Genomic DNA, 27,122 nt, shown 5'->3' with positions numbered 1-27,122 from the left:
TTTCGACATCAACACGGTAAAAAATTGGCACGTCCAATCCAAAAGCTTTTGCACTTGAATAAGTTTATCACACCTCAACACGGTAAAAAATTTACCCATTTTATGTATTCAAATTGCCCATTTTCGGAAGTTATTCAATCTGTCAAAAAATGGGTATTTTTTTGTTTCTAACAATGAGTACTTTTGGGGAGTGGGCGTAGCGTATTGGTAAATCGATTGCCTTGTACGCAGCGCACCTGGGTTCGAGTCCCGACCCCGCACATAGAGTTAGAAATTTTTCCTAAGAGATTTTTCTAACCCGAAGAGGCGAATGACCTTAAGGTTAAAACCTCTATAATTGAAATAAAAAAAAAATGAGTACTTTTTATCCATTTCACAACTACTCGATGAGGTAATGTCAGTGGGTATATTGATCTTAACAATGGGTGAAAACTCCTTATGAATTATTTCAAGCAAGTTAACCTGCTAACTAAGGATCGTAGCGGAACCTGCAAATTATCGGCCTGTATCGGAGTCCGTGGTGGAAACGGAACATCTCGGCGATGCTCCGAAAACAACGGCTGTTTAGACTACTGAGGATGTTGCAAATATGCACTAGTTCGGCATTTTTAGAACAGCCAAAAGATCCAGCCATCAAAAATATATCCACCCGAATAGAAATGTACATTAACAAAACCATGATTTTCACTGTGACAGTCAGTAATTTTACAATAATTAACAGTTTTAGTGTTATGCTACAATACAAAAACAATAAACTTTAACGTTTTTACCGTAAATTTCAATGTAAAATAGACTTTTACAGTGAAAAAGGGGGGTGGTTATGTATCTTAACATTAAAAAAAAATCAATTTTTCTCCATGCATTTTTCCCGAAAACAGTAATATTTAATGTGAATGCACTGCATCAGTTTTTGGCTGAACAGTGAAATTTATAGTTACATGAAATTTTATTGTAAATCTACTGTGAGAACTTGGCATCGAACAATGTTGAAACAGTAATAACTATAATATTTATTGTTTTTTGATTGTTTGTAGGGTAAATGCTATTGTAAAATTCTATCCGGGCAGTTGGCGATTTTATTTTGTTAAGGAGTTTTGGAATAGGATCTCTATCTAGATTCCTATACTTTTGTAAGGAGACAATAATGTTAAATGAGTGTTATTTTTTTAAAATTCAGAAACAATTCTATTGACAGTATTTTCAATTCTGGCGCGATTTTCATAAATGGGTATTTTTTACGCATTTTGTTGTAACAATTCTGCGAAAAATAATGGGTAAACTATACCCAGGTTGACGTACAAGGTCTGTACTCATTTATGGGTACAAACTTCTTACCCATTTAATGGGTTATTCCACTTTTATTGAAAATGCGTAGTGTTCTACGCATTAATGGATACTTTATTCTATCAGTGAATACCAATTGAAGTGATTTAGCTTTGATTATCTAGTGATTTACAATTAGCATTAAAGTGATCTGGATTTCGAAACTATTTAATGGATATTATCTTTAAGTTAAAATCTCGACAAACATATGATTACGGCTTTAAAGCCAACTGTCAAAACTCTCTTTGAGAGGAAATTCCGGACAAACCGTTACTAGCTAAACACAGTTCACACACTTAAAATCCATTACCTACCAGTAGGTAATTTTAATTTGCTGTCCTTATTTCACTGCCGGAAAACAAGGGAGCGGGAATGATTTTTTTACTCAAAATTAATGGGATGAAGTTTAGTCGGCTTTGGGGAATATCTCATTATTTTTGGGTAAAGTTGGACTCCCTCTCTCGTTTTTCATTGGAGGAAGTAGGATGCACAGATTTAAAATTACCTAATGCTAGGTAATGCAAGTTTTCTGTGCATAGCAGTTAACGAAAGAGAAAACTTTTCTCTTTTGTTTACTGCAAGCATCTGTGATTGGCGGGTAACGGTTTGTTCGGAATTTCCTTTCAAAGAGAATTTTGACAGTTGGCTTTTAAGCCGTAATCATATGTTTGTCGAGAAATGTTTATCTTTTCGATTTGCATCACTCTTCAAATCTATTGAACGACGGATCTCATCTTCGGTATCACTATTGTTTACAAATGTCAAAACGCATGAACCCAATTGTCACAAATTAACAAAATAAAACGATTACTTGTAATTCGGTAAAAAATCAGATAGAATGAATATCTAGATCTGTAAGTCTGTCTATCTGTAAGTATTATACGATTTTTTTGGGGTCAAATATATTATACAATTATTCGCTTGCAGACCACAGAATCCATCGGAATTTAAATTGTGATTAACATATGTTTGGGAAGCATGCTGAGTGCAATGCATGGTTCATTAGCAGCAATGTATGAAGCATTTCAAATTGAAGTAATTTTCTGTTAATTGATGCTTCGATGTGATCAATTTCAATGGAATGGCTCATTGTATTACAATTTTTGACAAGGGCGAATTCAACAGCAAATCAATTTACATCAACGTGAGCATTTTTTACCGCGTCGAATAAAAAAATAAAATTAATATTTAATATCAAAAGGTACACGGAAAAATAAAACAACCCGTAAGTTCTTTTAACTTAAATTTAGGTAGTATTGAGTCTTGCGTCGCTTTTGCACTTATTAGTGTTGTCAAAAACAAAGAGAAAGATTCGACTTAGTCGAGGCCTTCCATGGAATAAGGTACTTTTGAGTTGTTTGGGTATACTCAAAACTAGGTAAATTCAACTTAAATTTAAGTAAATTGAACTCAAGGTTGAGTTACGATTTTTGTCGTAGTTAAATGGAAACTAGCTTCAACACGGGTTACCTAATTTTACATTCCTGTACGAAACCCCGAGATTGAGTCAAAAGTACTCAATGTTAGGTAGTTTTTCGTTTTCGTGTAGACAGTATTGACTAAAGTATTGTACGTGTAATGGAAAAAAGTTGAATTGACGATGTACATTTCAAATGGGATTGACGTATTGAAGCAATATCGCCAATACTCGTATTGATAAAAATATTGAACGTGTAAGGGCCGCTGTACACGTTGGTTCCCGGTCCATCAGTGTATGGGTCGATATCTACACTCAAAAAAAGTAAACGTTATGCCTATTGATTTTATACATAGATTTTTGCAATTAACGGAGGAATATAGACACTATTTGCTGGCACATAAACCTAATGTGTGTATTTACAAGAAATATTAATCTTACAATCACATTTCATAACTATTAGGCACATAAAACCCCATTCTATGACAATATGCACATATAACTTATGTGTGTGCAGACATAGTTTATACAGTTGACACATAGAAGGTATGTGTGCGCGTGATAACAATAGCATTTCTTCTTCATATGAATTTTAAGCGGTTTGAAGCAAATAGAATTAACGTTTGGATTTTTTTCAGTGTAGTCCAGATAGTGGAGTCACCTCGCTTGTGGCTTCGTAGCGGAAACAGGCTGACCCCTATACTTACTAACAAATATCCTCTTCCCGTGATACTTTTGGAGTGCGCAGTAGTACATACGGTCTCTAGCAAAAGCAAGTATCGGACTAACATTCCTTCCCTTTCCTTCCGCGATCTACGCTCGGGCATGGCCGGCGCCGGTATTGATCAATAAACACTTTACGATTACCAGAAGTTGCATATTGAAAGATGTTCCACTACTGTTTTGTGTGTCGAAGGAGGAGGGACGAACCTGGACCGAAAACCGATTTCCAAACGACCGTAATTAACCGCGAGTACCCTTTGCGAATATCAATTTCGAAGCTGTGTAAAAACGCGACCGAACGTTACTGTACCAATTCATTTTATTACATGTCTTCCGGTAAACGACATTGTATGGGGAAAATATAGACAGGTTATACGCCAAGGGGTCGACGTATCGTTAATCACCAACATCCACCCCGCCTTGAGGCAACGGCTCAATCAGGAAGTGGACAAAGCTTCTGGACTGAGCGCTGATACTCCGATTTGCCTCTACGAAGAGTGACGTTGCGTACTAATCCTTGTTTATCCGGATGAACTGCTACAATGCGCTTGCTCCCAAGCTGATGGTGGGCTACTATCGTTCTTCACTAGTACCAATTGCCCAGACTTCAAGTTGTCCTGCTTCATTTCCCACTTTCCTCTTGGCTGCAACGTGGCAATGTATTCATCACGCCAACGTTTCCAAAACTCCTCCGTATACCGTTGTACTCTTTGCCAACGATCGAGCTGATTCATCTTGAGATGAGTGTGGTCTGGTTCAGGCAGTAGATTTAGCGGTTGCCCAACTTAAAAATGTCCCGGTGTAAGCGCTTCGAGGCTATCGGGGAATGAAGAGATAGGACAGAGGGGTCTCGAATTGAGACAAGCCTCCACTTGACACAATACCGTCGACAACTCCTCATACGTAAGATTCTCATTGCCTACGATCGGTCGAATCAACTTCTTGGCGCTTTTAGCTGCCGCTTCCCATATGCCACCTTGATGTGGACTTGCAGGTGGAATGAATCGCCAACGAATTCCGAGATTTACGAAGAAATGCTCCTTTTGCTCAACATGTTTGGTAACAACGTCATAGATTTCCTGCAGCTGTCGATCGGCACCTACCAGATTCGTGCCGTTATCGGACCATACTTCGCTACAATATCCACGACGTGCGATCATTCTCTTGAAGGCTCCCAAAAAGGTATCAGTGGTTAGATCTCCTGCAACTTTCAAGTGGATAGCCTTACTTGAAAGGCAAACAAAAACGACAATATATCCCTTCATACACCGTGCTCCTCGCGTGTTGCTGCAACGTACCATTATTGGACCAGCATAATCCACCCCAACGTGAGCGAATGGGCGACATGCTGTCACTCGAGCCGCTGGCAAACTTCCCATTAATTGTTTTGCTGTCAGCGCCTTGCGACGACAACACATCATACACCGTTGAATTACCTGTTTAATAATCCTTTAGCGGACCCTACACGGGACAAGAATATTGTCAATAAAAATATTGTCAAGACTGCTTCAATACGTCAATCCCATTTGATTTCTACATGATCAATATTTTCAAAATACCCTTACACGATCAATATATTGATCAATATTCAATTTATTGACAATATTTCTACTCGTGTAGGGTCCGCTTTTGACAACCCTGAATCCAATAACGCTGGTTGATTGTTGCTGTCATTAAAGTTGACCCGGCGTGGCAATTGTTGACATGAATTTCCTCCAACAGTAGTTTTGTGAAGCGATGATTTTTGGATAAAATTATCGGGTGTTTGACGTCGAATGTATACAACGAGTGTTGCAACCGGCCACCGACTCGGAGCGTACCGGCACTATCCAGGAACGGATGCAGGCTTGAGATGCTAGACTTGACGGGAACACTATCTCCACGAGCTAGCGCTTTAATTTCATCTTCGTAGGATTCTTGCTGCGCCAGTCGGACGAACTGCATTCGAGCCAGATTTAGCTCCGATGGTAAAATTGAACCGGAGATTGTTAATTGAACATACCATATTGTAAACGAATCTCATAACGCGAGCGAGCTGCCAACATGCCGCGTTGAGATCGGATCGTTGCTCCAGGATTTGCTTCTCAATTATGTTTCTTGTTACTGGAAAACTAACAATAATGTTTAAAGATTGATAGCACTTACGTGCCTCCAGTGTCCCCTCATCGTGTGTATTATCTGGTACGTCTCGACTCCATGTGAGGGAATCTTCATATAGCCAAGCAGGCCCTGTCCACCAAAGCGGATGATGGATAAGCTCTAGCGGGGATATGCCTCGAGAAGCACAATCCGCCGGATTTTCCTTTGATGTGACGTGTGCCCAGTGCCTTCTAGGTAGTATGTCTAGGATTGAAGATGTTCTATTTGCTATATAAGTGCTCCATTTACGAGGGTGAGCGGATAACCACTGCAATACAATCGTAGAATCTGTCCAAGCATACTGTTCGATCTGGAATCTCACTAATGGTTCTGCAACCTTTCTTATGAGTTTCGCCAACATTTCAGCTGCATTAAGCTCTAGACGTGGTATGGAGATTTGTCGCACGGGAGCAACCTTCGTTTTCGCTGCTAGTAAGGTGACATGAACTTCGCCGTTGTTGTCCGTTGACCTAAAGTATACCACAGCTGCGAATGCCTCCTCAGAAGCGTCTGAAAAACCGTGCAGCTGAATGCGGCCGTTGTAGCTGCGTGCCCATCTGGCTATCTTGATTTGCTCAAGCTGATGCAGGTTTTCCTTCACTTCGCTCCACGCCTCTCCGATTGTGGGAGGTAGCGCGTCATGCCAGTTGAGATCGTAGAGCCAACATTTCTGGTAGAGAATTTTGACTCGTATAATCACCGGTGCAAACCATCCGAAAGGATCATATAGTTTCGCTGAATCCGACAAGAGTTGGTGTTTCGTATTTGGCCCATCGGTTGACATGGTTACCTTGAACGTTTACACATCTTCCCTCGGAACCCAATGCGTTCCAAGTGCCTTCACTGCGTTCCGTTCATCAGGAAATTGGATCGATATCGAGCTGTTGATTGTGTCTGATAAAGACTCCAGCACTTCACCAGAGTTCGAGCTCCATTTGCGAAGCGTAAACCCAGCTTCACCGAGAATTTCATTTATCTGTCTAATAAGCTGTTTTGCCTCATCCACCGAATCTGCACCTGATGTTAAGTCGTCGACATAGGTATGCTTTATGATTCGCTCTGCTGCTTCTGGATATTTCGGCTCGAAAGTCAGCCGCCTTGTGCAGTGCAGCCATCGCTAGGAATCCGGAGTTCTTTAGTCCGTAGGTAACAGTAAGAAGACGAAAATGTTGAATGGGCTTATCAGGTGAATCTCTCCATACGATACGCATATAATCGGTGTCGTCATGATGTACCAATACCTGACGATACATCTTTTCGATGTCCGCTATGAATACAATCGGATAGGTTCTGAATCGCAGTAGTACTTTGAACAGATCTGCTTTGATGTTTGGGGTATCCAATAGAATATCGTTGAGTGATGCTCCGGTCGTTGTTGCAGACGAGCCATAAAACACCACCCGGAGTTTGGTAGTGGTGCTGTCTTCCTTGATGACGCCGTGGTGCGGCAAGTAATACGACTTTGACCAATCCACGTCAATCTCCGCTGGTGGTATAATCATCATATGACCTAATTCCTGGTACTCCCGCATGAACGATATATAGCGTTGCTTGAAATCATTGTCACTGTCGAATCTGCGTACGATGCATCTCAATCGCCTGGTAGCGGCAACTAGAGAGTTTCCAAGTTTGAGCTTCGAATCATCCATTGGTAAACGAACGATGAAGCGACCTTCCTTCGAGCGTGTTAAGGTGGAGTTAAACAGTTCTATCATCGTAAGTTCATCCTTGGTGTGTTGCTTAAGACTGTGTAACTCCTGATCTTCCCAAAATAAGCGCAGAGTCCGATCAATATCAACCTCGTGCTGCAAATTGATGACCGAATGATAGGTATGAGCACATTCTTGTTTTGAGATTTTCCCTGTGACCATCCATCCGAAGATGGAACGCTGTGCCATAGGATTTCCGTTGTGATCCTTGATCTGTCCTGATTGCAGTATTGACAGGAACATGTCGGCTCCAAGAATGATGTCCGTTGATGCAGGTTTATTGAACTGCGGGTCGGCCAATTGTAGACCTTCCAAATAAGGCATGTTAGATACGCTGAAACGCTGACACGGCAGAGCTGCCGTCAGCTTCCCCAATACGTAGGCTTGAGCAATGAGCTTTGTTGTATTTTCGAAACGTGATGAGATCACCAGTGTAACCTTGCCGGCGGTTTTGCCGACCACTTCTGCGCTGACGCCAGTCACTACCAGCGAAGCGTTGCTGCGTCTCAACCCAAGACGCCTGACGCACGCTTCTGTAATGAGTGATACCTGTGAACCACAGTCCACTAGAATTCGTACATCGTGCAGTTTTCCGTCGCTCCCTTCCACTCGTCCCACCGCTGTAGGCAGCAGTGTAAATTCATATTTATCTCCCACCGTCTGCGCTGCGTTCACGTTCGCTGATGCTACTGCTGGTACTGTACCAGTATCCCGATTGGGTTGATGCTGTTCTGGTTCCTTTTCCGTCTTTTTTACATCCTGGGTGCACAACAAGGTGTGATGACGTTGCTTGCAATCAGTAGAGCGACAAACGGACTTTGACATCTCTTCGCTGTGTGGGAGGAGCGCAAACAGTTAAAGCACAGTCTTGATGTTTGTGCTAACTCTCTGCGGGCCGATACATCCATTTCTTTGAACCGGTCACAGTGATAGATTGGATGATCCTTCGAACATTTAGCGCATGTTGGTAATGAAGCATTGGTGAGGAAGGATTGCACCTTTTCACCACCGTGTGCCTTCGGGTATTCCTTTTTTACGACGTCTCCCTGGCTAGTCCGCTTCGTGAAGGCTGTGCACGTCTCGAGCGCATCGCAGCGCTTTTGCAAGAACTCCAAGAAGTCTGTGAACGTTGGGTTATCGACATCAATTATCTTCTGTGCCCACAAAGACCGAGTTTCCTTGTCAACTTTCTCTAGCAATAAGTGGATAAGCCACGGATCTCTCGATTCGAATTCGTTTCCAAGAGCCTTGAGCTGTCGTATCACATCGTCGGAGGTGGCCACCAGCTTTTTTAATCCGAGTGCAGTTGACGTTGATGGTTGATCGATGAACTCTCGAACCAGACCAAACACCGTATACTTCTTCTTATTATAATGCGCTTCCAATGTTTCCCAGGCTTCCTTGTAATTGGCGTCACTGATGGGAAACGAACTGACCATTTTTTTCGCCTCGCCATCCAAGTAGGACAACAAATACTGCATTTTGAGCGAGTCATTTAGATCCGTTCTGCTGTGGATCGTGCTCACGAACAAATCCTTGAATGAGTGCCAATTCTTCCGTTCACCCTTGAACACCGGAATGTTTAGCTGAGGAAGCTTCACGTTCAGAGGGTTGTTATGATTAGACACTTGGCCGGTAGCCGATGCTGCTGTGGGTTGTATTTGATGCAATATCAAGGCTTGCTGTGTTTCTACAAGCGCTCTGATCGCATCCCGTAGGTCATTGACCGATTCTCCAGTTCCGACACTGCAGTTGGACATTCGATCTTGTGTCTCATCCAGATATGCTGTGTAGATACCCTTTATCTGGAAATAAACTTCATCAAACTGCAGCCGGTAATTGAAAACCGATGCAACATCTTCCAAATTGCTGGTGCATTCTTCGATCGTCGTCTGTATCCTGTCGAAGTTTCCAGCAAGTTCTACGAGCTTGTTCCGCCGTTCGTGCACCTCGTCGAATGAGGGATTCCGGGTGCTAAGCGATTCTGCGACGGACAACTCCCATTTTGCTTTTGCGAAAACAACCTCCCTCTTCGCCCATAACTTCTCCAGCTCACTTTTCTCCATTACAACCGGACGCGAAGGACCAATGTTTTGTGTGTCGAAGGAGGAGGGACGAACCTGGACCGATAACCGATTTCCAAACGACCGTAATTAACCGCGAGTACCCTTTGCGAATATCAATTTCGAAGCTGTGTAAAAACGCGACCGAACGTTACTGTACCAATTCATTTTATTACATGTTTGTTCAAATAAAAATGTTCACACGAAATCATTGTCTTCCGGTAAACGACATTGTATGGGGAAAATATAGACAGGTTATACGCCAAGGGGTCGACGTATCGTTAATCACCAACAGCTACATTCGTATAATTATCTACTGATTCCCTGTGCAACTTCATCTAGTCCAGATCGATAACGGAGTAGCAGCCAGGGGTGGTCGCACAAGCTCAAGTTCAATAAAAACGATTACTTTACCCCACCCTAACATTTACATACATCTGAACAAAATGTAATCAATTTGTTTTTGAAACGCCAGAATAGAACGATAATATACATTTTTCAACTAACTTCAACTTTTCTCTGGAGAGGTCTGGTTTGCGATGACAGTCCATTGCCGGTTCACAGTGACATTTACCGGCATTCACTTCTCTCGTCTGGTTCCGCAGGGTAATCCAGTTTTCCTCCAATCTATCATTACGTATGGTGGTTTCAGCCCATATTCCCCTTGTTTTTGTTTTCTATATGTTGGCTCTCTCAACATAAATGCTCTCAACGCGCTCAATACTATACAGTAACTGAACTGTTCATGGTATTAGTACCTTCGGCTGTAATCAGCTGATTCAAAGTATGTATCTGTATCAAACCTGAGAGAATTGTAGCATAAAAGGGTCGCTCTATTGCAAACGAGAAACGAACTGTCAAATTTGCCTCCACATAGGTTTTCCGCGCAAAAAAAATCTATTACATTTAGGCTTTATTTTCAATTAATATTTGTTTTCCTAATTTAACGTTTTTCTTAATAACAATATGTTGAGATAATGGCTTATCTTTAACAAGTAGTAAAGTAATAAAAGTGATATTGTTTCGATGGTTTAAATTCGTTTCTACATTGACTACCGACGTCGCGACGCTGCTATTTTTAAACATAAAAGTGAATTAGCCAAGGATATAGCATATAGTCTAATATAGTATATTACTGAACGACCCCACTTGAGTGCTTTGGATATTGAAACTGATGGGGAAAAGTACGCGAATTGTAGGTCTAAATTTGTGGTAAGTAATTGAATTATGCATATGTATATGCTTATTACCTTTTGCTGTTTTGTACACTTGCACCTTTTCCAGGATACTGGTCATCGGATGCATACTCTTAGTACCGTATGGAACACTGGCTTCATTTCTGGACTATATTTGGCCGCCCCAAGACAAAGGTAATAAACGATAATATTTTGTAAAAAAAAACTTACGTTTCTTATTTTCCCAGACAAACCAAGCACCGCGATAAACCTCTTTCCTACCGTCCCGTACGAAGTATCCGAAGGAGACGAAGCTTTCCTAAAAGAAGCTTCCAAATGGATCGGATTAAATCTGTCCAAGTTGGACCTGTGCCATCACCGGGTAATTCTCAAGTTGAAAAATGCCTGCCACCAGTTGAATGCGGAGCAGCTGGGAAAATTGGCAGTTATGTTGCTGAATTGCCAATCGGATTCCGAGGGGCGGAGGATATATCAATGTGACGAAAACATGTCACTGAAAGAGTGCACCGGTGATATGGACCCGGACACGTGGAACGCCTATCACCTGGTAACGAATCGTGCAAAAGCGGTCTGCTCGAGCGTAAGGCATGATCAATTTCGCGGGTTGACGGAAATAACAGTAAACAAGCTGATGGATACCGCCCACGAACAGATACAGATGATGGGTCAGCTAGCGGAGAACCAGAAAGAGTTACAAAGTGTGACACAGGAAGCGATTGATGAAATGGCTTCCAATAACGATAAGATCATTAGCCAGCAGGGAAATATTATGAGGTTGTCGGAGGCTCACCGGGCGAAAGTAGAATCGAATTTTAGAGATCTTGTTCGAGAGAAGAGTTTGATTCGCGCTGGACAACAGGAAGTGGCTATTTTACTAACCGATTTGCGGAATAGGATCGATGAGAGTGTTAAACAACTCGATCAACAGTCGAAGAGAAGTAAACTTAATCATGCTTCTTTGCTGTCCGATATGGAGAGTTTGCAGAAAAGTGCTGCTACTATTGCTACAAAGATAGACGAGACTGGGTCGCATTTCGTTTCACATCATCGAGCTGCAGAGCAGCAGTTTCAATACACGTTGGAACAACTTGAAAAAATTAACAGGACCGTAGATAACATGCTGGCAATGATTGGGGCACTTCAGAAAGATTTCGATCAGAAATTATCCTGGATCACCGAGAAAATCGGTGGCAGTGACTATGTTCTTCAAAAGATTAACTCCATTGTGATTCATTTTTGTTACCTTATATTTGGTATGATCTGCTTATCTTTTGTTGGAGCCGACAAATTTGTGCGAGTTTTCTTTATTTTGGTTGTGCCGGGCAATCTGCTCGGAAATCTATTGGATATGTTTGACTCAAACGTTCTACGGTTAACGATTGTCCTCAGTAGTTTTATTCTGGCTGATTTGATATGCCGGCTAGCTCTTCGTATCTATCGGGGGGATATTTTTCGAATGGGCGGAGCGGATCAAACGGATTCGCGACGGCGACAGCAAAGAGAAGTTTCGCAGGCACCTCAAACAAGTTCGGTCGGTCGTTCGAGCTTAAACGTAACTGCAGAGCAAAATGATTATGAAGAAGATGACGAAGAAACGGCAGCAAATGAAACAATGTTATTCCTGAATTCTTTTCGGTCTAGATTTTCCAGGGAACGCTCCGTTACCCCACTGGCAAATGGAACAACACGAAGCACGACACCCTCCGATAATGCAGCGAGCGATGATCGAGCACAGTGTAACGCTAGAACGCTGCGAGGTGATCAGTGCCGCAGTACGGCGCTTGCAGGGAGGGATTTTTGTAGGATTCATGACCAGAGGGGGTTGTGAGATTTAATTTCTTTTTCATTTTTAGTAGTTAGATAATACAACGGGTCATGTTGAATATATGGGCCTAACAGAGAATCTCAGGGCATTTAAATTTGATTGAAGAAAGATTGCTTTCAACTATGATGGATGAACAAAATTGACTATATTCTTAAGTTTTCTCTCTTCCTATTATTTAAGGGAAATGTAATTGAACATAACGACCACAATTTAAACTTGAAATGTATGACTTTGAACTCGGATTTTTTTTCCATATTGAAAGATCATATTGCTTTCGCAATTAGGAGAAACTGATAAATTTGGACCTTCGAAGGTAAGTCCGAGCGAAAAGTATGATAAATTGACACATATGACAAGCATTCACTCTGACAGTTCGACTAAGTCCTCATACATTAATCATTTCAAAACAGCCAAATTGTTTTTCTTAACAGATTTTTTTTAATTTTGGGTGTTCCTTGATTGATGCGAAACTTCAAAATAAGTTATTCTTTTAGCAGGGATATTAGTTATTATTAATTATATTACGATTACCATTATGTTTTATTGCTAACAAACAGGTACAGTAGAGCAAATGCCTTATTTCCTCGCAAATAGTTAACATACGAGAAAGCCAATACGCATACAGGAAATTCTTTAAGAAAGCATAGGCGTAGCATAGAAATTTACTGTAGTTACTAGAGTTGTTTGTATATATTATTTTGTTTTATAAATAATCTTTTTCGTTATAATCTCAATAAATTGATTTGGAATACACTGAAAAGTAGTTTTTATACAATTACTAAATGATATTTTGTTCTTTTATGGGTAAGTCAGCACATATGCTTGCACTAATGCCAGTAATATAGGTTTCCATTTACGATTTTTTTTCCAAAATTGAATAGAAGATTTGTGTATAGTGCTAAAATAGAACCATTCCATTTAATGTAATGGGTAGTAATTAGTGATAAATTTCTAACATTCGTTGCCGAACGAAATTTTGACACAGAGCGCTTTATATTGAACTGTTATTGTTTTACTAGGATAACACATAGTTTAAAATATTTATTATTTTGCATATTTTGAATATTTAGTGACATTTATGAATCTGCTTTCTACTTCTGCCCGAATCAGACCTCCAAACGAAAACTAGCATCCTCTTGATCTAGTGTGTATTGTAGTATCAAGTATAAAGAAAACATTGTCTTTATTCTTACCGTCAATACCAGTTTCGGGACGGGCGTAGTTGATAAATCGATTACCTTGTACGCAGCTCTCCTGGGTTCAATTCCCAACTCCGCACATAGGGTTAGAGATTTTTCTAAAGAGATTTCTCTAACCCGAAAGAGGTGAATGATCCTAAGGTTAAAACGTCTATAATAAAAAAAAAAAGTGTCGTTCAATTTCATGCTATACGTCCGCGTCTTCGTGTGATTCAATATTTTCTGAGGGTGAACAAGGAGTTTAGGCTTACGGGAGTCGCTAATAGTAGTTTCACAATCTGCGTCATTCAGTAGAGTAGAATGTGGTCAAATAGGTATGGGGGTACAATAAGTATTGGGCATTATCTTTACTATGTTATTGCAGAGGTTGCTCATCTTGTGTGAATTAGATACACGATATATAATATCGGTATCGACTGTCATTTCGGCTGTTACCGTGGATCAGATTTATTAGTTATGGTGTCGTTTATTTTTTTTTTTCGTGTAGTACATTTATTCAATGTAAAAAAATGTCAAATGGTTTTTTCCTACGTCAAAATAATGGTGAACACGAATTTTGTGTTGGTTTCTCGATATTTTTGTTGTTTTTTCCAGAGACGTTCTGCAAAAAGCTTCGTCACCGAGTCGCTTGTCGATATTTTTGCATAAAAAAGAATGTTATTCAAATGATACATTATAATGTACAAAAGTTTCGAGCAATTCGCTTCATTCAAATTTCGAAAAAAGTGTTCTATTTTTACACCCCTTAAACTATATTTTCGCCCTAACCTTGTGAAGCCGTTGATTATGGTTCATAAGAAGAAAGCAGAGGTATAGGTGCCAATTCATACGCATTACAACAATTGTATTCCACATAATTAATGAAATGGTGAGGCACTCTACCTAATATGACTAAAATAGGTTCTTCACTCTAATACGTTCGAAAACTCAATATTGCTTACAGTGTGTACGAAACATAATGTAATGCAACATAAACACATTGGAGAATGTATTACACAGTACTTGAAGTGCAGAACTAGAGACAGCGTTTTATGTCTAATACAAAAGGAGAAAAAAGATTGAGTCAACTAGCCTCAGATTATTAAATAATAAGGACATCCATATTCTAACAGCAGCATTCTCCCAAAGTTTTTAAAACATACTTCTATCCAGCTAAAATTGCACGTCCAAGCGTCTCGCATTCCAAATCTGCATTCTAGGCTTCCTTCGATGCGTCCATTTTTTCTTTTGCGTGATGTAGCAAAATGGCGGAGATCGAACCATACACAGTCACCATTTTGATTCAATATTTTAAATTTTTAGGGGCCGGCATAGTGTAGTTGGTAAATCAACTGCCTTATGCTCAGCTCACCTGGCTTCGAATCCCAAACCCGCACAATGGGTTAAAGATTTTTCTAAAGAGATTTTTCTAATCCGAAAAATGATATGAATGACCCAAATGTTAAAGCCTCTATAATAGAAATAAGAAAAAAGAACCAACACTATCTGGTATTAAAAAAAATATTTCCGTTTCAACAAAGTCTACTGATCTATTTGATTCAAAGTTGCAAAATCTTTGATTCAAATACGCCTTATTTCTATGCGTGTTGAAGACCAATGAAGACATTTTTACATTTCTTACAAAAGAAATGTATAGGATTCGCTCTAACTTTGATTCCGCTGCTTCCATCGTGGACACTGATTGTGCGAGGCAGTAGATAACCTGAACGCAGTTCTGTAGCTCAAAGCTGTCTATCAAGTGACTTCCGGGGGATCTACCTACTCCAAAAAGAAGTCGCGAGAATTATGCTAAAATTCGCGCCACTGCAGCCGCTGTCTGTGGTACTCGAGAAATTCAGCGGGAAATCAGAACAGTTGCTGATGAACGGGAACAGTTCTGGGTCCACCTCAGCCGCCTTGATCCGAGCCATACAGTGGATAATATCGTCATGGCGACGATGTCATCCACTGTATGGCTCGGATCAAGAATGCCTGGGAATAAGTAATACACCCAAAGCAATCTTGTTGGTTAAGAAGGATGCTGATCAGATAAAGCTCAATTTTGTTTCCTTCCGAGTTGAGCTTCCGAGTGAACTGAAGGACGTGGCACTCAGATCGTCTACTTGGCGCCAACTGGAGTTCTGGGTAGTGAATTTAACTTCGACCAGCAGAGACAGGATAGATTTCGTCAATAGGTTATATCGGACTCCGGGATGCACCGCCGCTTGTACTATGAAAGCCCTCGATCCCCCCGCCACAGTCCAGCTACTGCAGCCAGCGTTCACCAGTCGTCCCGGTCCTTTGTGCGGGAGTGGAAAAAGGGTCTTCCAAGCTTCGTACTGCGGCAAGTATCCATCTATTTCGAAACCTTCTAGCACCGTAATGTTCGTCGATTCCAGCTCACCGTAAATTGCGCTAAGATCACTCCGTTCTTCACTTGCCCCTGAGTGAGGCTTCTTGACAGCTACAGCTCAGCCACGTTACTACAAATTAATCCTATTACGAATGAGAATAACCGCAACCTTTATCTTTGTTTTGTCAGCGATCAGGTGTCTGCTACATCAGTAGTGATGGCTCCCTCTCCCCTAGTGAAACCAGTAGCACATCAACCCACCATTGATCGCCACGATCAATCGTACCTGCCGCACGAATACAATGTTCCTCCGGTCCTCGTCGCATATGACTTCCACAAAGCTGATCATCACAGTATCGCAGACCTCTTCTCCACTCTTGATTGGCTAAATATTCTGGACCTAGAATATGTTGATACGGCAGTCCAAACATTTTCCAACGTTTTGGGTTATGTTATTGACAGGCACGTCCCGAATATAGTTCATCATCAACAAATCGGCCCTCTCTTACTCTTACTCTCTTCTGTGAGTCCCGTTCAGGAGAACCAACCATGGGCGCCAGAGCGCTGTTACCGGACTACAGCGTGTGTTTAACAGTGTGGCGACGGCTTTTGACTTCAACCTGACAAGGGATTCGATAAAAACTAAAATAATGAGTATTCTGAAATGTAATTAGTTTAAGTAACCACCATTGGGGCCAAGGGGTCTGTTGGTGACGGTACAACAAATGAACAAACGAGCACGATGTGACGGCTGAAGTCTATTAAGAGAGCTGCTCTGCGAAGGTTTACCAAGTATCGCACAATTCCACTTAGAAACTATTGCGTCAGTCTCAACCATGCTTATAAACGAGTTAGTCAGGATTGTTTTTTTCGATATCAGCAAAACATTCAGTATAATCTCAAGTCGCACCCAAAACGTTTCAGGAAATATGTGAATGAGCAGCGCAAGGAATCCGGACTGCCGTCGTCTATGACTTTCAACGGCCGCACAGCTACCACATCTCAAGATATGTGCAGACTGCAGACTTTCAAAGAAATTCGCGAATGTGTTCACAGATGAGGCCTTAACAGTAGATCAAATTGAATTCGCTGTTAGTCAAGTTCCGGTTGTGAGCCAAACTCTAAGCGCTATCGATGTCAATGAAACGATGATTACCAGAGCTTGTTCTCGGTTAAAATCGTCTTTCAACCCGGGACCCGATAGCTTCCCTTCAGTACTTTTGAAAAGGCACATTGACGTTTTAGCGACTCCACTACTTCGCATCTTTAGAGCATCTATTGCCAGTGGCATCAATAATTACCGGGGAATTACTTCAATAACTGCTGTCTCGAAGTTGTTCGAGCTGGTGATTATGGAACCTCTTCAGGCTCACTGCAAGCAGCACCTAAGTGACGATCAACATGGTTTCCCGTCTTGGAGTTCGACAACCACTAACCTGCTTTGCCTAACCTCCTACATAACAGAGAGTATGGAACGTCGCGCTCAAACCGATGTTATCTATACAGACCTATCTGCCGCTTTTGACAAAGTGAACCATGACATAACAATCGCTAAAATGGAGAGATTTGGAATTAACGGTATTCTGTTGCAGTTGTTTCGATCCTACCTTTCAGGTCGAGAAATAGTGGTTGTTATTGGAGATTGTCAGGCACCCACATTTACTTCTACGTCAGGAGTACCCCAGGGAAGTCACTTGGGACCACTGATGTTTCTGCTTTACTTCAACGACGTTCATCTAGTTCTGAAGATTCCACGCCTGTCCTTCGCAGACGATCTCAAGATGTTTCTTCTCATCCGCTCTACTGAAGATTATGGATTAGTCCAACGACAGTTTGAAAACTTCGCAAACTGGTCCAACACGAACCGTATGGGTGTAAATCCAAAGAAGTGGTCGGTGATATCGTTCTCACGAAAAAAACCGGTTTGTTTTAACTACCGTCTACTGTATATTGAAATTGAACGCGTTAGTCAGGTGAAGGATCTAGGAGTGATACTAGACTCGCAACTTACGTTTATACTGCACGTCTCTTATGCAGTTAGCAAAGCATCTCGAATGCTGGGATGCATCTTCAGGATAGCGAAAACTTTCACGGACATTTATTGTCTCAAAGCGCTGTACTGCTCTTTGTCGCGGTCAATCCTGGAGTACTGCTGCGAAGTTTGGAGCCCAAACTATAACAACGGTGTTGAGAGAATCGAGTCCGTGCAACGACACTTTTTGCGCTTCGTAGGTTGCCGCGGAGAGATCCCGTCCGTCTGCCAAGTTACGAAATGCTTGTTCGAAGGAATACAGCAAGGGCTTTGTTCGTTGCTGATACTTTGCGAGTTCATCTGGATTGCCCAGCAACTTGGAGTAAATTAACATAAATGTCGCACCTCGAACAACGCATAACAACCTCATGTTCCGATTGCCACTTCGACGCACTAATTATAGCATGCACGGGGCCATTGCTGGCCTACAAAGGATCTTCAACCGAGTCGCATCAGCTTTCGACTTTAATTTGTCCCGCCCAACTCTACGTCTACGATTTTACAGAACCTTCAACGGACCCGCTAATTTCGGCTGATTCCTTCATTGTTGTTTTTTTCACTGTATTATTATTTTTATCAAAGTTTTTAACGATTTGACTGTTAGCAATAAGTTTAGCATTATGACATCATTGGGGCTTTGAAATGCCTGTTGGTGTATATATGACTGTTCGGCTCAATTTAAGCCTAATGGTGGAAAATTCTGGACTGTTATGTTATGTTATGTTAGTTTAGTAAGATAGAAACACTTATTTGCACTTCAATTTCTTTACTTCCAGTAATTAACATTTAGTTTTTGTAATTCACATTAAATTTTGATGTTAATTATACGAAGGTTCGAATCTAACTGATCTTAAGCCATTTCATCAATCGTGTGCAAGCCAGTCCATTCGCGCTCTTTTTGTACGTTCATCCCCTTTCGTTGTCAACTGTGCCATGACTCTTTCAGTGGGTTGCCAACTCTAACGAAATTATCATTGCAACCGCTCCTAATAAAAGGAGCGAAAATTATTTTCTCACGACAGTAAACTCATTTCACTAGGCCGAAGGACATCCGCCAACAATGACAAATACAAATACAAACCTTAAAAAACTGCAAAAACGCCTTTTATACACAAATAATTATCTATATCTATGAGTGGAAACGAAGCATCAAAAACCAACTAATAGCGTTCAGTCTGAGTGGTAGACCTTTTTTAAATTAGTTTGGTAAAGACCGGTTCAGCTATCGCTAAGAAACAAGAATGAGAGTCACATAGGTATTTCAATTACACACGACCATTACACAAAGCAAGCAACAGCTGCAGTACCAACAACAACAGCAACATACATGCGACAATGCATCATCTTCAGTGAGCTTGAATGAACAAAAGATACAGTCTAAAGCTAACGCAAACGTGCTTTATAAAATAAACGAACTGAATAAAAAAAGATACAATTCACCAATGTGCAAAGGAGACGAAAGGTAATCGATATGAGGCATGGCTTTCTTATTCACGCGTAGAATAGAATGAGCCACGCGTCCTTAGAATGGGTGGCGTTAATACAAATACGTGCGCTCTGCACACAGGAGCTATCAGTTTTATTCTAACATTCAAAGTTCAAAGTTAACTAGTTAACGAGAAAAAAATAATACGAGTAAAGTGTAAATCAGTGCTATCCTATACCATCGATCACAGCCAGTGGTTTCCAGCATAGAGCCTACAAAAGCTTTTGGCGGTTCGTTTTAAGTGGTTCACCTAAGTGTTTTATTTGTCCGAGTGTTTGGTTCATGGTTAAGAATCTCTCGAGAGGTGACAGAGGATCATATTTGGAGAAAAAAATAGTTGTGTACATACATACCATTAAATTTCAACTGTTACAGAGTTATTAAACTTTTTCAGTAAATTGTTTGTCTTTGAACGCCTCTGATGCAAAAAGTATACTTTGTATTTTCAATCTTTCACTTTCATTGGAAAGATTCCTATTCAATGGTGTCTTTGCATGTTTCAGTTAATGGGATTAAGTATCCCATTAGAAGTAGTTTATTTAAGGTTGGACAGAGAATGCACAAAATTCGCAAACGAAAAAAGCAGTTTTTTTCCCACACCGTATGTCAGATCTTCATAAAAATCAATCAGCGTATGTAGAATGTTGTTACAGTACTGCTGATTGATTTTTTTTAAAGATCTGACATACGGTGTGGAAAAAAATTGCTTTTTTCGTTTGCGAATTTTACCCCTTCTCTGTCCAACCTTAAAAGTCGAAATAGTTAACATCACGCAGAAAAAAATATTTTGTGAATTTAAATTTATTTTCATGCACATATTTGGAGCAGAATATAAACGTAAAATTGAGTTCCACCACAAATACACACAAATTGTCGTTCTTTCTTCAACAAATTTTATTACAATTTTACAGGTTGATTGAAGATTACAGTTTCATTAAACGAGATACCAATGCACTTTAATGTGTTTTTAATCTAATATTGCTATAAAATGAATGACATGGAATATTACACGAACGAAAGTGTAAAATCATATGCTATTTGATGCTCCCATTGAGTGCATCGAACTCAACTTAATTTTCAATCAAATTTTTGATTCAAGCTTTGTATGTTTACATTCGTATTGATTTAGGTACATGTCGTTTAAATTTCATTATTTTTTGGTGTGCATAACTATAATGATTGAGATAGTGCGTCTCAAAAAGTTGCATAATTGGTTTGTGCATTTGTTCCTATCTCTTCTTGTTTCCATGTTTTTGGGTTAATGAACTTGGATATACTTATTTTATTTTCTCTTAGAGTTAATCTCTACTTTAAAAAAGTATCCCACTCATTTACTTATTTATTTATTTATTTATTTATTTTATGTATTCACTGGAAAACCAACAAAATTTTACAGAGACAAATGTACTAATACCGTTCACTTGAGCGCATTTGGTGTTCTTTTAGACGCAAATTAGTTGAAAGTTAGTGGTATTCTTAGCATTTTTGTTAATTGTTTAGAAAGTATAAAACAAACATGAACATTATTATCATCAAAATGATGCATTTCAGCAAGTTCTAAAATTCCTTCATTGACTACTAATATTAGCTCTTTTCGTTTTGCGCGAAATCATTTCAATCAGATCATTGAATATCCAAAACGACGATTTTGAACCCACTGTACAAGTTGTAGAGAATGCTTAGGAACATCAAACGAATAATCGCAATAGAATATTTTGGTAATTAATAATTAGAAAAACTACAAAAGAAATTCCTTGAAAAACAATACTTCTGAACTACTTTATTAGTAAAAAGTCACTTAGTACTTTTCACTGAAAGATTTTTGCACATAATTCGAAAGAAAATTTTCCCCGCTTTCCAAAGAAACCATGGGATTAGAGATATAAAGCATTTTTTAGACTAGAGTACTAGAGCACATACAAATGGACAAGTTTACTTATTGAGTTAGAGATATTATTAGACAAATAAGTGAAAAGTTCAATAACTCTGTAATGGTTGAGATTGAATGGTATGTGCAGAACATTTTTTCCTTACTCGAGAGTTTGTTAACCATTAACCAAACATTATGTACAAACATTTTCAGCCACAAATATCAAGTTGCAAATTTCCATCACCCAGGGCCACCTCTAGACCCAAACATGCCGACATTGTTCTAAATCATCGAACCAAGTCGATTGGTATAAAAGACTCGACAAATTCTATACATTTCGTATATAAGAAATGTGGAACTGTAAAAAATGTATTGGTGTCTTTCAAAGTACATTTCTTTATCCAACTTTTAATCTTGAACGTAACGTTATACGGATGCTTCAATGCGAACGAATTATTTATTTTTACCGCTTTTTATACTAGAGGTTTATACTCGCCGACTTTTCGAGTGAGAACTTTTTAAGCAATCCTTATGCTGAAGGATTTTAGTACGATTTTGACGCTTGACGCTTGACAACAGTAAGGAAACAGTAGGAAAATGATCAAAAATTACATTATTCGTTTGTATATGTATACGCCAGGATTGTTTTTTATGAGCATCTGTTGATCATTTTGTATATACGTGCCATTCCATGGCAGATTTACAACCAAAATTTGGTGCTGGTTTGGACTAGCATAAAGTTGGTGATAGTTACTGACGTGGACAATCCGAAACACTAAAAAACTATACTTTATGCAAGGTCCTGTTTCCTTATGTACAACAAATTTAGACTTATCCAAAAAATTTCTCGCTTGAGAATTTTGCAAAAAAATTCAAGTTGTTTCTTTCATTAAGGGACAATAGAAGATTTCTTTTCTTAAAAAAATTGATTTCTTTCCTTTTCCATATATTTAAATATCACCATTTTAGAAACACATTTTTTAAACTGCCCCAACTCCTTCCTGATGTTGGAAAAAAAGTAAAATTTGGTTTAAACTCTTGTGAACACTTTTATCGTGTTTTATTCAAAACCATGTCCTCAAAGTCTCATATATAAATATCGCAAGACCCACTCAAGTAATTCTCTTATGTTTTTTCGTTGTAAAGCTTTTTACGGGGGTCCTCTTACATAATTGTGCAAAAAGTACCTGATGTTTGGTAGTTTTTTGCAGAAGTAAAATAACTTAGACATGTGCGCTATTTTGCAAAATGTTTATTAAAGTTTTATCTCCACACTCAAAATTTTTAAGATTAAGGTGTCAAAAATGGCGGTTCCAGCAAAAAGTGTTTTAATAACCGATTTCAGCTGCGGGCACGATACAGATCGCAATTCGTTGTCTACAACCAGAAAACCAAAACAATCTTGAAGAAAACATTGCATAGGGGCGCCCTAATAAAAAAAACTTGAAAAAATCGTTATAGAAACAAAATGGCGGTCACTTTAAAATAAAGTATCTTATTTTCGCATGATTTTTCCGCTTTGGCCGGCTGTAAAACATCGTTAATGATCAAAATATTGCGATTTTGTAGGTTACAGCGCGAATGTTGAATTTTAGGCGGGCAAACGCGAAGTTGATTGGTTGAATGGTTCGAAAACGTGAATGCCTGCCAGTGCTACGAAATTTCAAAATCAGTTACCTATTTCTGCTTGTATTTACGGAAACCGACATTCAGATTCAACGCCTCCCTCATTCATTAACTTTCCAACTGACTGAAATTTTACGCAGAATCGCATGCTGGAATGCAGAGGAAATATAAATTCCTTCACCAACCAAAGCACTCATTTGTTATTATGAGGACGGTTTGAAGGAAGAAGTGCACTTTTGCACAATAATCCCTCTTAGAGCTACCATAGAAACAAAATTAAGTTTGCTTCTGAAACCGAACATATCCGAAGCTGAATGCACTGTGTCGGGAGATCGAATGACGAGGGAAACGAACCAAACATTTAATTTATCATGACGGGTATGAATTGAATTTTGTTTCTCTTTCAAGTTCACGCAGGGATGTCAATTTTTTAAGCCCTAATGTCTGCAGATTCGAAAAATCTTGTTTTGAGAGAGCCGCCATTTTGGACGCTATTTTTGACACCTTACACTCGAAAATTTTGATTTCATAGATGAAACCTTAATACACATTTTGCAGAATGGCGCACATGTCTAAGTCATTTTACTTCTTAAAATTATCAATCATTAGGTACTTTTTGCGAAATTATATAACAGGACCCTTTTAATTTATCTAGTATTTGGCTCTTCTTTTTGGGAAAATTTTAATTGTATTTTTTTCATGCAATTAAAGGCGCAAAATATATTTTTTCCCAAGCAAAAAAATTTGGATGAACCAATTTACGTTTGAAGGCACAAAACCTAACTTAGAAAAGTAGGATTTCAATGTTTCGTATTCCACTCGTCAGTAACTGACACCAACTTGCTGTCAGTTATGTGGTGGTAGTTTGGTTTTGTTCCAACGGGTGCAATTTTGTGCAAAATTTAGTTTTTGAAAAAAAATAATGGTTCCAGGATTAGATAATTTAATATGTTAATAAATTTTTGCATTAGCAACTTCAATCAGTCGGAGGGTAGTGGTGAAGGGGCAACTAAAATTGTTATTCTAGACTAAAGTACGTTTTGATATATGCGAAAAACCTCAATCCATTTTGCCTTCCCGCTCTTGTGTCAGAAAACAGAGAACAGAGCCTCCTTAAAATTACAACCAGTATTACATGCACATGTCACATGAAAACATTCATTCCGGTAGAATATATCGTAAAAAGTTGTAATTGTTGTTTATTGCATTTGGTATTATTTATTCAAACTATTTTCATGCTAACGCAGATTGTCTCAAAATGGCCATTTTTTAAATTGTGAATATTAATTAAAAAAAATTCCAAAACCATTTCACAGTGGACCAGAACATAAATTTCGCAGGAAATTTAACTTTTTGTTAATGTTAAATAGCCTAGCTTTATAATATGTTTAGGTAGATTGTTGTACTTTGCAAGGCCTTTCTTTTGGTTTAAACAAAAGCTAGGGCGGTTCTAATTTCAGCAAGATCTAAAATTGAACTTTTGAATGGTTCGAGATAAACCTTGGCAGCCTACGATGTAATTGTAGAGCGACACATTTTCGACAAATTTGCTGAAGACATGTAAGCTCTACCTTTCATACTTTTTAATAGATGTGAAATCCAAATGTAAGCTTCACGGTGTATCTTTCCTTAAAAACTCATTGGCAAATATGCCAAACAATAAACGTATTTCTTGTCTATATTATCAATAGTCATATTGACTGTCACAGCACAAATATCGCGAGTTGTGAGGTCGGATATTAGACAAGCGTCAATATATTCGTAAGCATACATGCACGAGGTGTTTCACGTGGATTTATTATGCCATTTTTGTTGAAAGCTGCGAAGGCGAGATTAAGTAATTTTCCAACATAGAAGTTTTCATTATGGAAACACGGTTCTTGAACCAAATATATGGAAACTATTCCTTCCTGCACAAGGCGGGATAGATTCATGGTTGCTGTACGTTTATGATGAAGATTAATTTGTGCTGCTCTAATCATACTCGATCACAGCACTACATATTTCAACATCGCCTATACTACCCATGATCGCACATTTGTCCCTTTTTCTATGGTATTTCCTATCTTTATGAAACTGATATGCTATCATTGGGAGTATAGCGAACCCCAAAATGGTTATTAGGGACATGACCAGGGATGCATGAAGTACAGTACGAGAGCCTAACACGAGCTGAGCGGCCGCTTTGAACGGACCAAGAGCAATAAGCACTGACACCGCTCGCACTAGGTAACCTTCGTGCTCGAGCTGTAAGATTCGAAGAGCTAGCACAACGAGTTAGCACGATAAGCTAGCACCTTGAGCCAGCTCGGTAAGCTAGCACGAGCAAGCTCGGTGAGCTAGCTCAGTGAGCTAGCACGAGTTAACTCAATGAGCTGGCACGATAAGCTTGTCCGATGAGCTAGAACGGTGCAGTAGTGTAAGCTATGGAACGAAAGAATAGGACAAAGCAAGAAATATGCGTTGGTGAATGTGCGGCAGGTTGCTGAAAAAACGATGCAGGCATCATTACTCACACTAACGCGTTGTTTTTTTATTCTGCTTTGCTATAGCTGAGGTATAGCTCCGTGCAGCGTGCTAGCTATCACCGTGCTAGCGAGGGCTCTCGCTCATCGGTGCTCGTGCTACTTGCTAACTCTAGCTCATCGGAAACCAGCGCAAGCACTAGCTCAATGAATTTAACGCTGACACATTATGAGTCAGTGCACAGCAATAGGGCACGGAGCAGCACCGTTCTTGTGCATGTCTGGAAATGACCACCATTTGAGTCCCCCGATTAGCGAAGAAACAAACGTCCACTGTGTTAGAGTTCCGCTTAACACAGTAAGGGTAAGACCCAGGACACTCCGTGCACGATTGATATATTTTAGTCCTGCCAGCCTCGGTACGGAGAAACACCTCGACTTGAGGAGTCCTGTTTTCAGTCGCCTCTTACAACATGGGAACAAGAATCTAGCAGATTAATTCTTGGTTGATATACTTTAACCCGCCGGATACCACACGTCCTCTAGGCTGGATTTGTCCAGAGAAAGATAATAGGCTGTTATCAACTTCGTAGTGGACCCCAGCCAGATATTCCATAATAATCTATCTCATTATGTGGGGAACGGAAAACAGTTTTTTTGGGAACAGTTTTTGAAGGAAAATACTGTCTCGGTTAGTTGGGCAAAATAGTTATGAAAAAGAAAAAACTTTCCAGTACAGGTTTAGGAATTTATTTTCAATATAAAAACCTCATTCATGCGCCACCCACAGGTAGTTCAGGCATCTGAAGCAGTAGTATATTACTAACTAAATGAAATCCTTGATGATCATCGGACTTGGCATGTGCCTGATGGCGGTGAGTCTCACAATTTAATACAATTTCATCCTTTCAAGTACAAATTTTAAAATATTTTCAAGGTTACCTTCACGGCTCCAGCTTCCATTCTACAGACCACAATTTTGAACATCCTCACAGGCGGCAATAACGTTCTAAGCAATCTACAAACGCAACTGCCTACTCTGACTAGTGCAATCAACGGTCAGGTCAATAAAATTACCGCCGCTCTTTCCGGTGTATTGTCGGACGCCAACAATCAATTGATCACAGAATTGACAAATACTCGCGCTTCCCTCCAAAGTGCTCAGACGGCTCTCACCAGCATTGTTGCCAATGGATTGTCACAAGTCTCTACCGATTTGACCACAACACTGAACACTCAAACCGCTCAGCTGTTGACAGAGATTGCCAACGTGGACAGTACTTTAACTCAAGTTCTGGCTGCTGGAAATAGCGCTTCATCGGATCTGATCAGCGAGCTGGCCAATGCTACTGCAAATCTGAACGCGGCAACAGCTAGCGTGGCCTCAAATGTTAACTCCTTACTCGAAAAGTTGCTGTCCCAGATTACCGGATTGCTTGGATAGTTTGCATTGTGCTAAAATTGAATAAAGAATACCTACTACCAGCGTTGAATAATATGTTTGATTGTCAACGAATTTTACGGAATATCCGGAACATTAAAATAACGTGCGCAATAGAATAACAGGAAAATGAAATTACAGGTAAACGTCGATATAACGTACCCTCAATATAACGTATATCGTATAACGTACATTTTTCCTCGTGCATTTTTCTGGTCCAAATTTCTTTTCAATTACGCATGTATTCCATATTTTAAGAATTGGATATGTTATACA

At 39.7% G+C, this 27,122-nt stretch overlaps 4 protein-coding genes across 4 annotated transcripts; 2 read left to right on the top strand and 2 right to left on the bottom strand.

Moving 5' to 3' along the window:
* Window positions 1–5,071: 5,071 nt before the first annotated feature.
* LOC131696068 (uncharacterized) lies at window positions 5,072–6,386 on the bottom strand. The gene is made up of 3 exons (XM_058984596.1): window positions 5,609–6,386; window positions 5,466–5,566; window positions 5,072–5,401 (listed from the first exon to the last, which is right to left on the bottom strand). The coding sequence occupies exons 1-3, from the start codon at window positions 6,384–6,386 to the stop codon at window positions 5,072–5,074; spliced, it is 1,209 nt and encodes a 402-aa protein (XP_058840579.1).
* Window positions 6,387–6,401: 15 nt separating this feature from the next.
* On the bottom strand, window positions 6,402–9,377 carry LOC131696067 (uncharacterized). Its single transcript, XM_058984595.1, has 3 exons — window positions 8,197–9,377; window positions 6,810–8,143; window positions 6,402–6,619 (listed from the first exon to the last, which is right to left on the bottom strand). The coding sequence occupies exons 1-3, from the start codon at window positions 9,375–9,377 to the stop codon at window positions 6,402–6,404; spliced, it is 2,733 nt and encodes a 910-aa protein (XP_058840578.1).
* An 835-nt stretch (window positions 9,378–10,212) lies between these two features.
* Window positions 10,213–13,155, top strand: LOC131696072 (protein brambleberry-like). Its single transcript, XM_058984603.1, has 3 exons — window positions 10,213–10,586; window positions 10,659–10,744; window positions 10,798–13,155. Exons 1-3 carry the CDS (start codon window positions 10,549–10,551, stop codon window positions 12,396–12,398), a joined length of 1,725 nt encoding a protein of 574 aa, XP_058840586.1. The 5' UTR covers window positions 10,213–10,548; the 3' UTR covers window positions 12,399–13,155.
* Window positions 13,156–19,465: 6,310 nt separating this feature from the next.
* Window positions 19,466–26,878, top strand: LOC131696071 (uncharacterized). Its single transcript, XM_058984602.1, has 3 exons — window positions 19,466–19,674; window positions 26,196–26,280; window positions 26,343–26,878. The coding sequence occupies exons 2-3, from the start codon at window positions 26,236–26,238 to the stop codon at window positions 26,847–26,849; spliced, it is 552 nt and encodes a 183-aa protein (XP_058840585.1). The 5' UTR covers window positions 19,466–19,674; window positions 26,196–26,235; the 3' UTR covers window positions 26,850–26,878.
* Window positions 26,879–27,122: the final 244 nt, after the last annotated feature.

This window comes from Topomyia yanbarensis, unplaced genomic scaffold (genome assembly GCF_030247195.1).
Source record: "Topomyia yanbarensis strain Yona2022 unplaced genomic scaffold, ASM3024719v1 HiC_scaffold_68, whole genome shotgun sequence".
NCBI lineage: Eukaryota > Metazoa > Arthropoda > Insecta > Diptera > Culicidae > Topomyia > Topomyia yanbarensis.
Note: the sequence above shows the minus strand (reverse complement) of the source record. Positions and strands in the feature narration are given on the sequence as shown.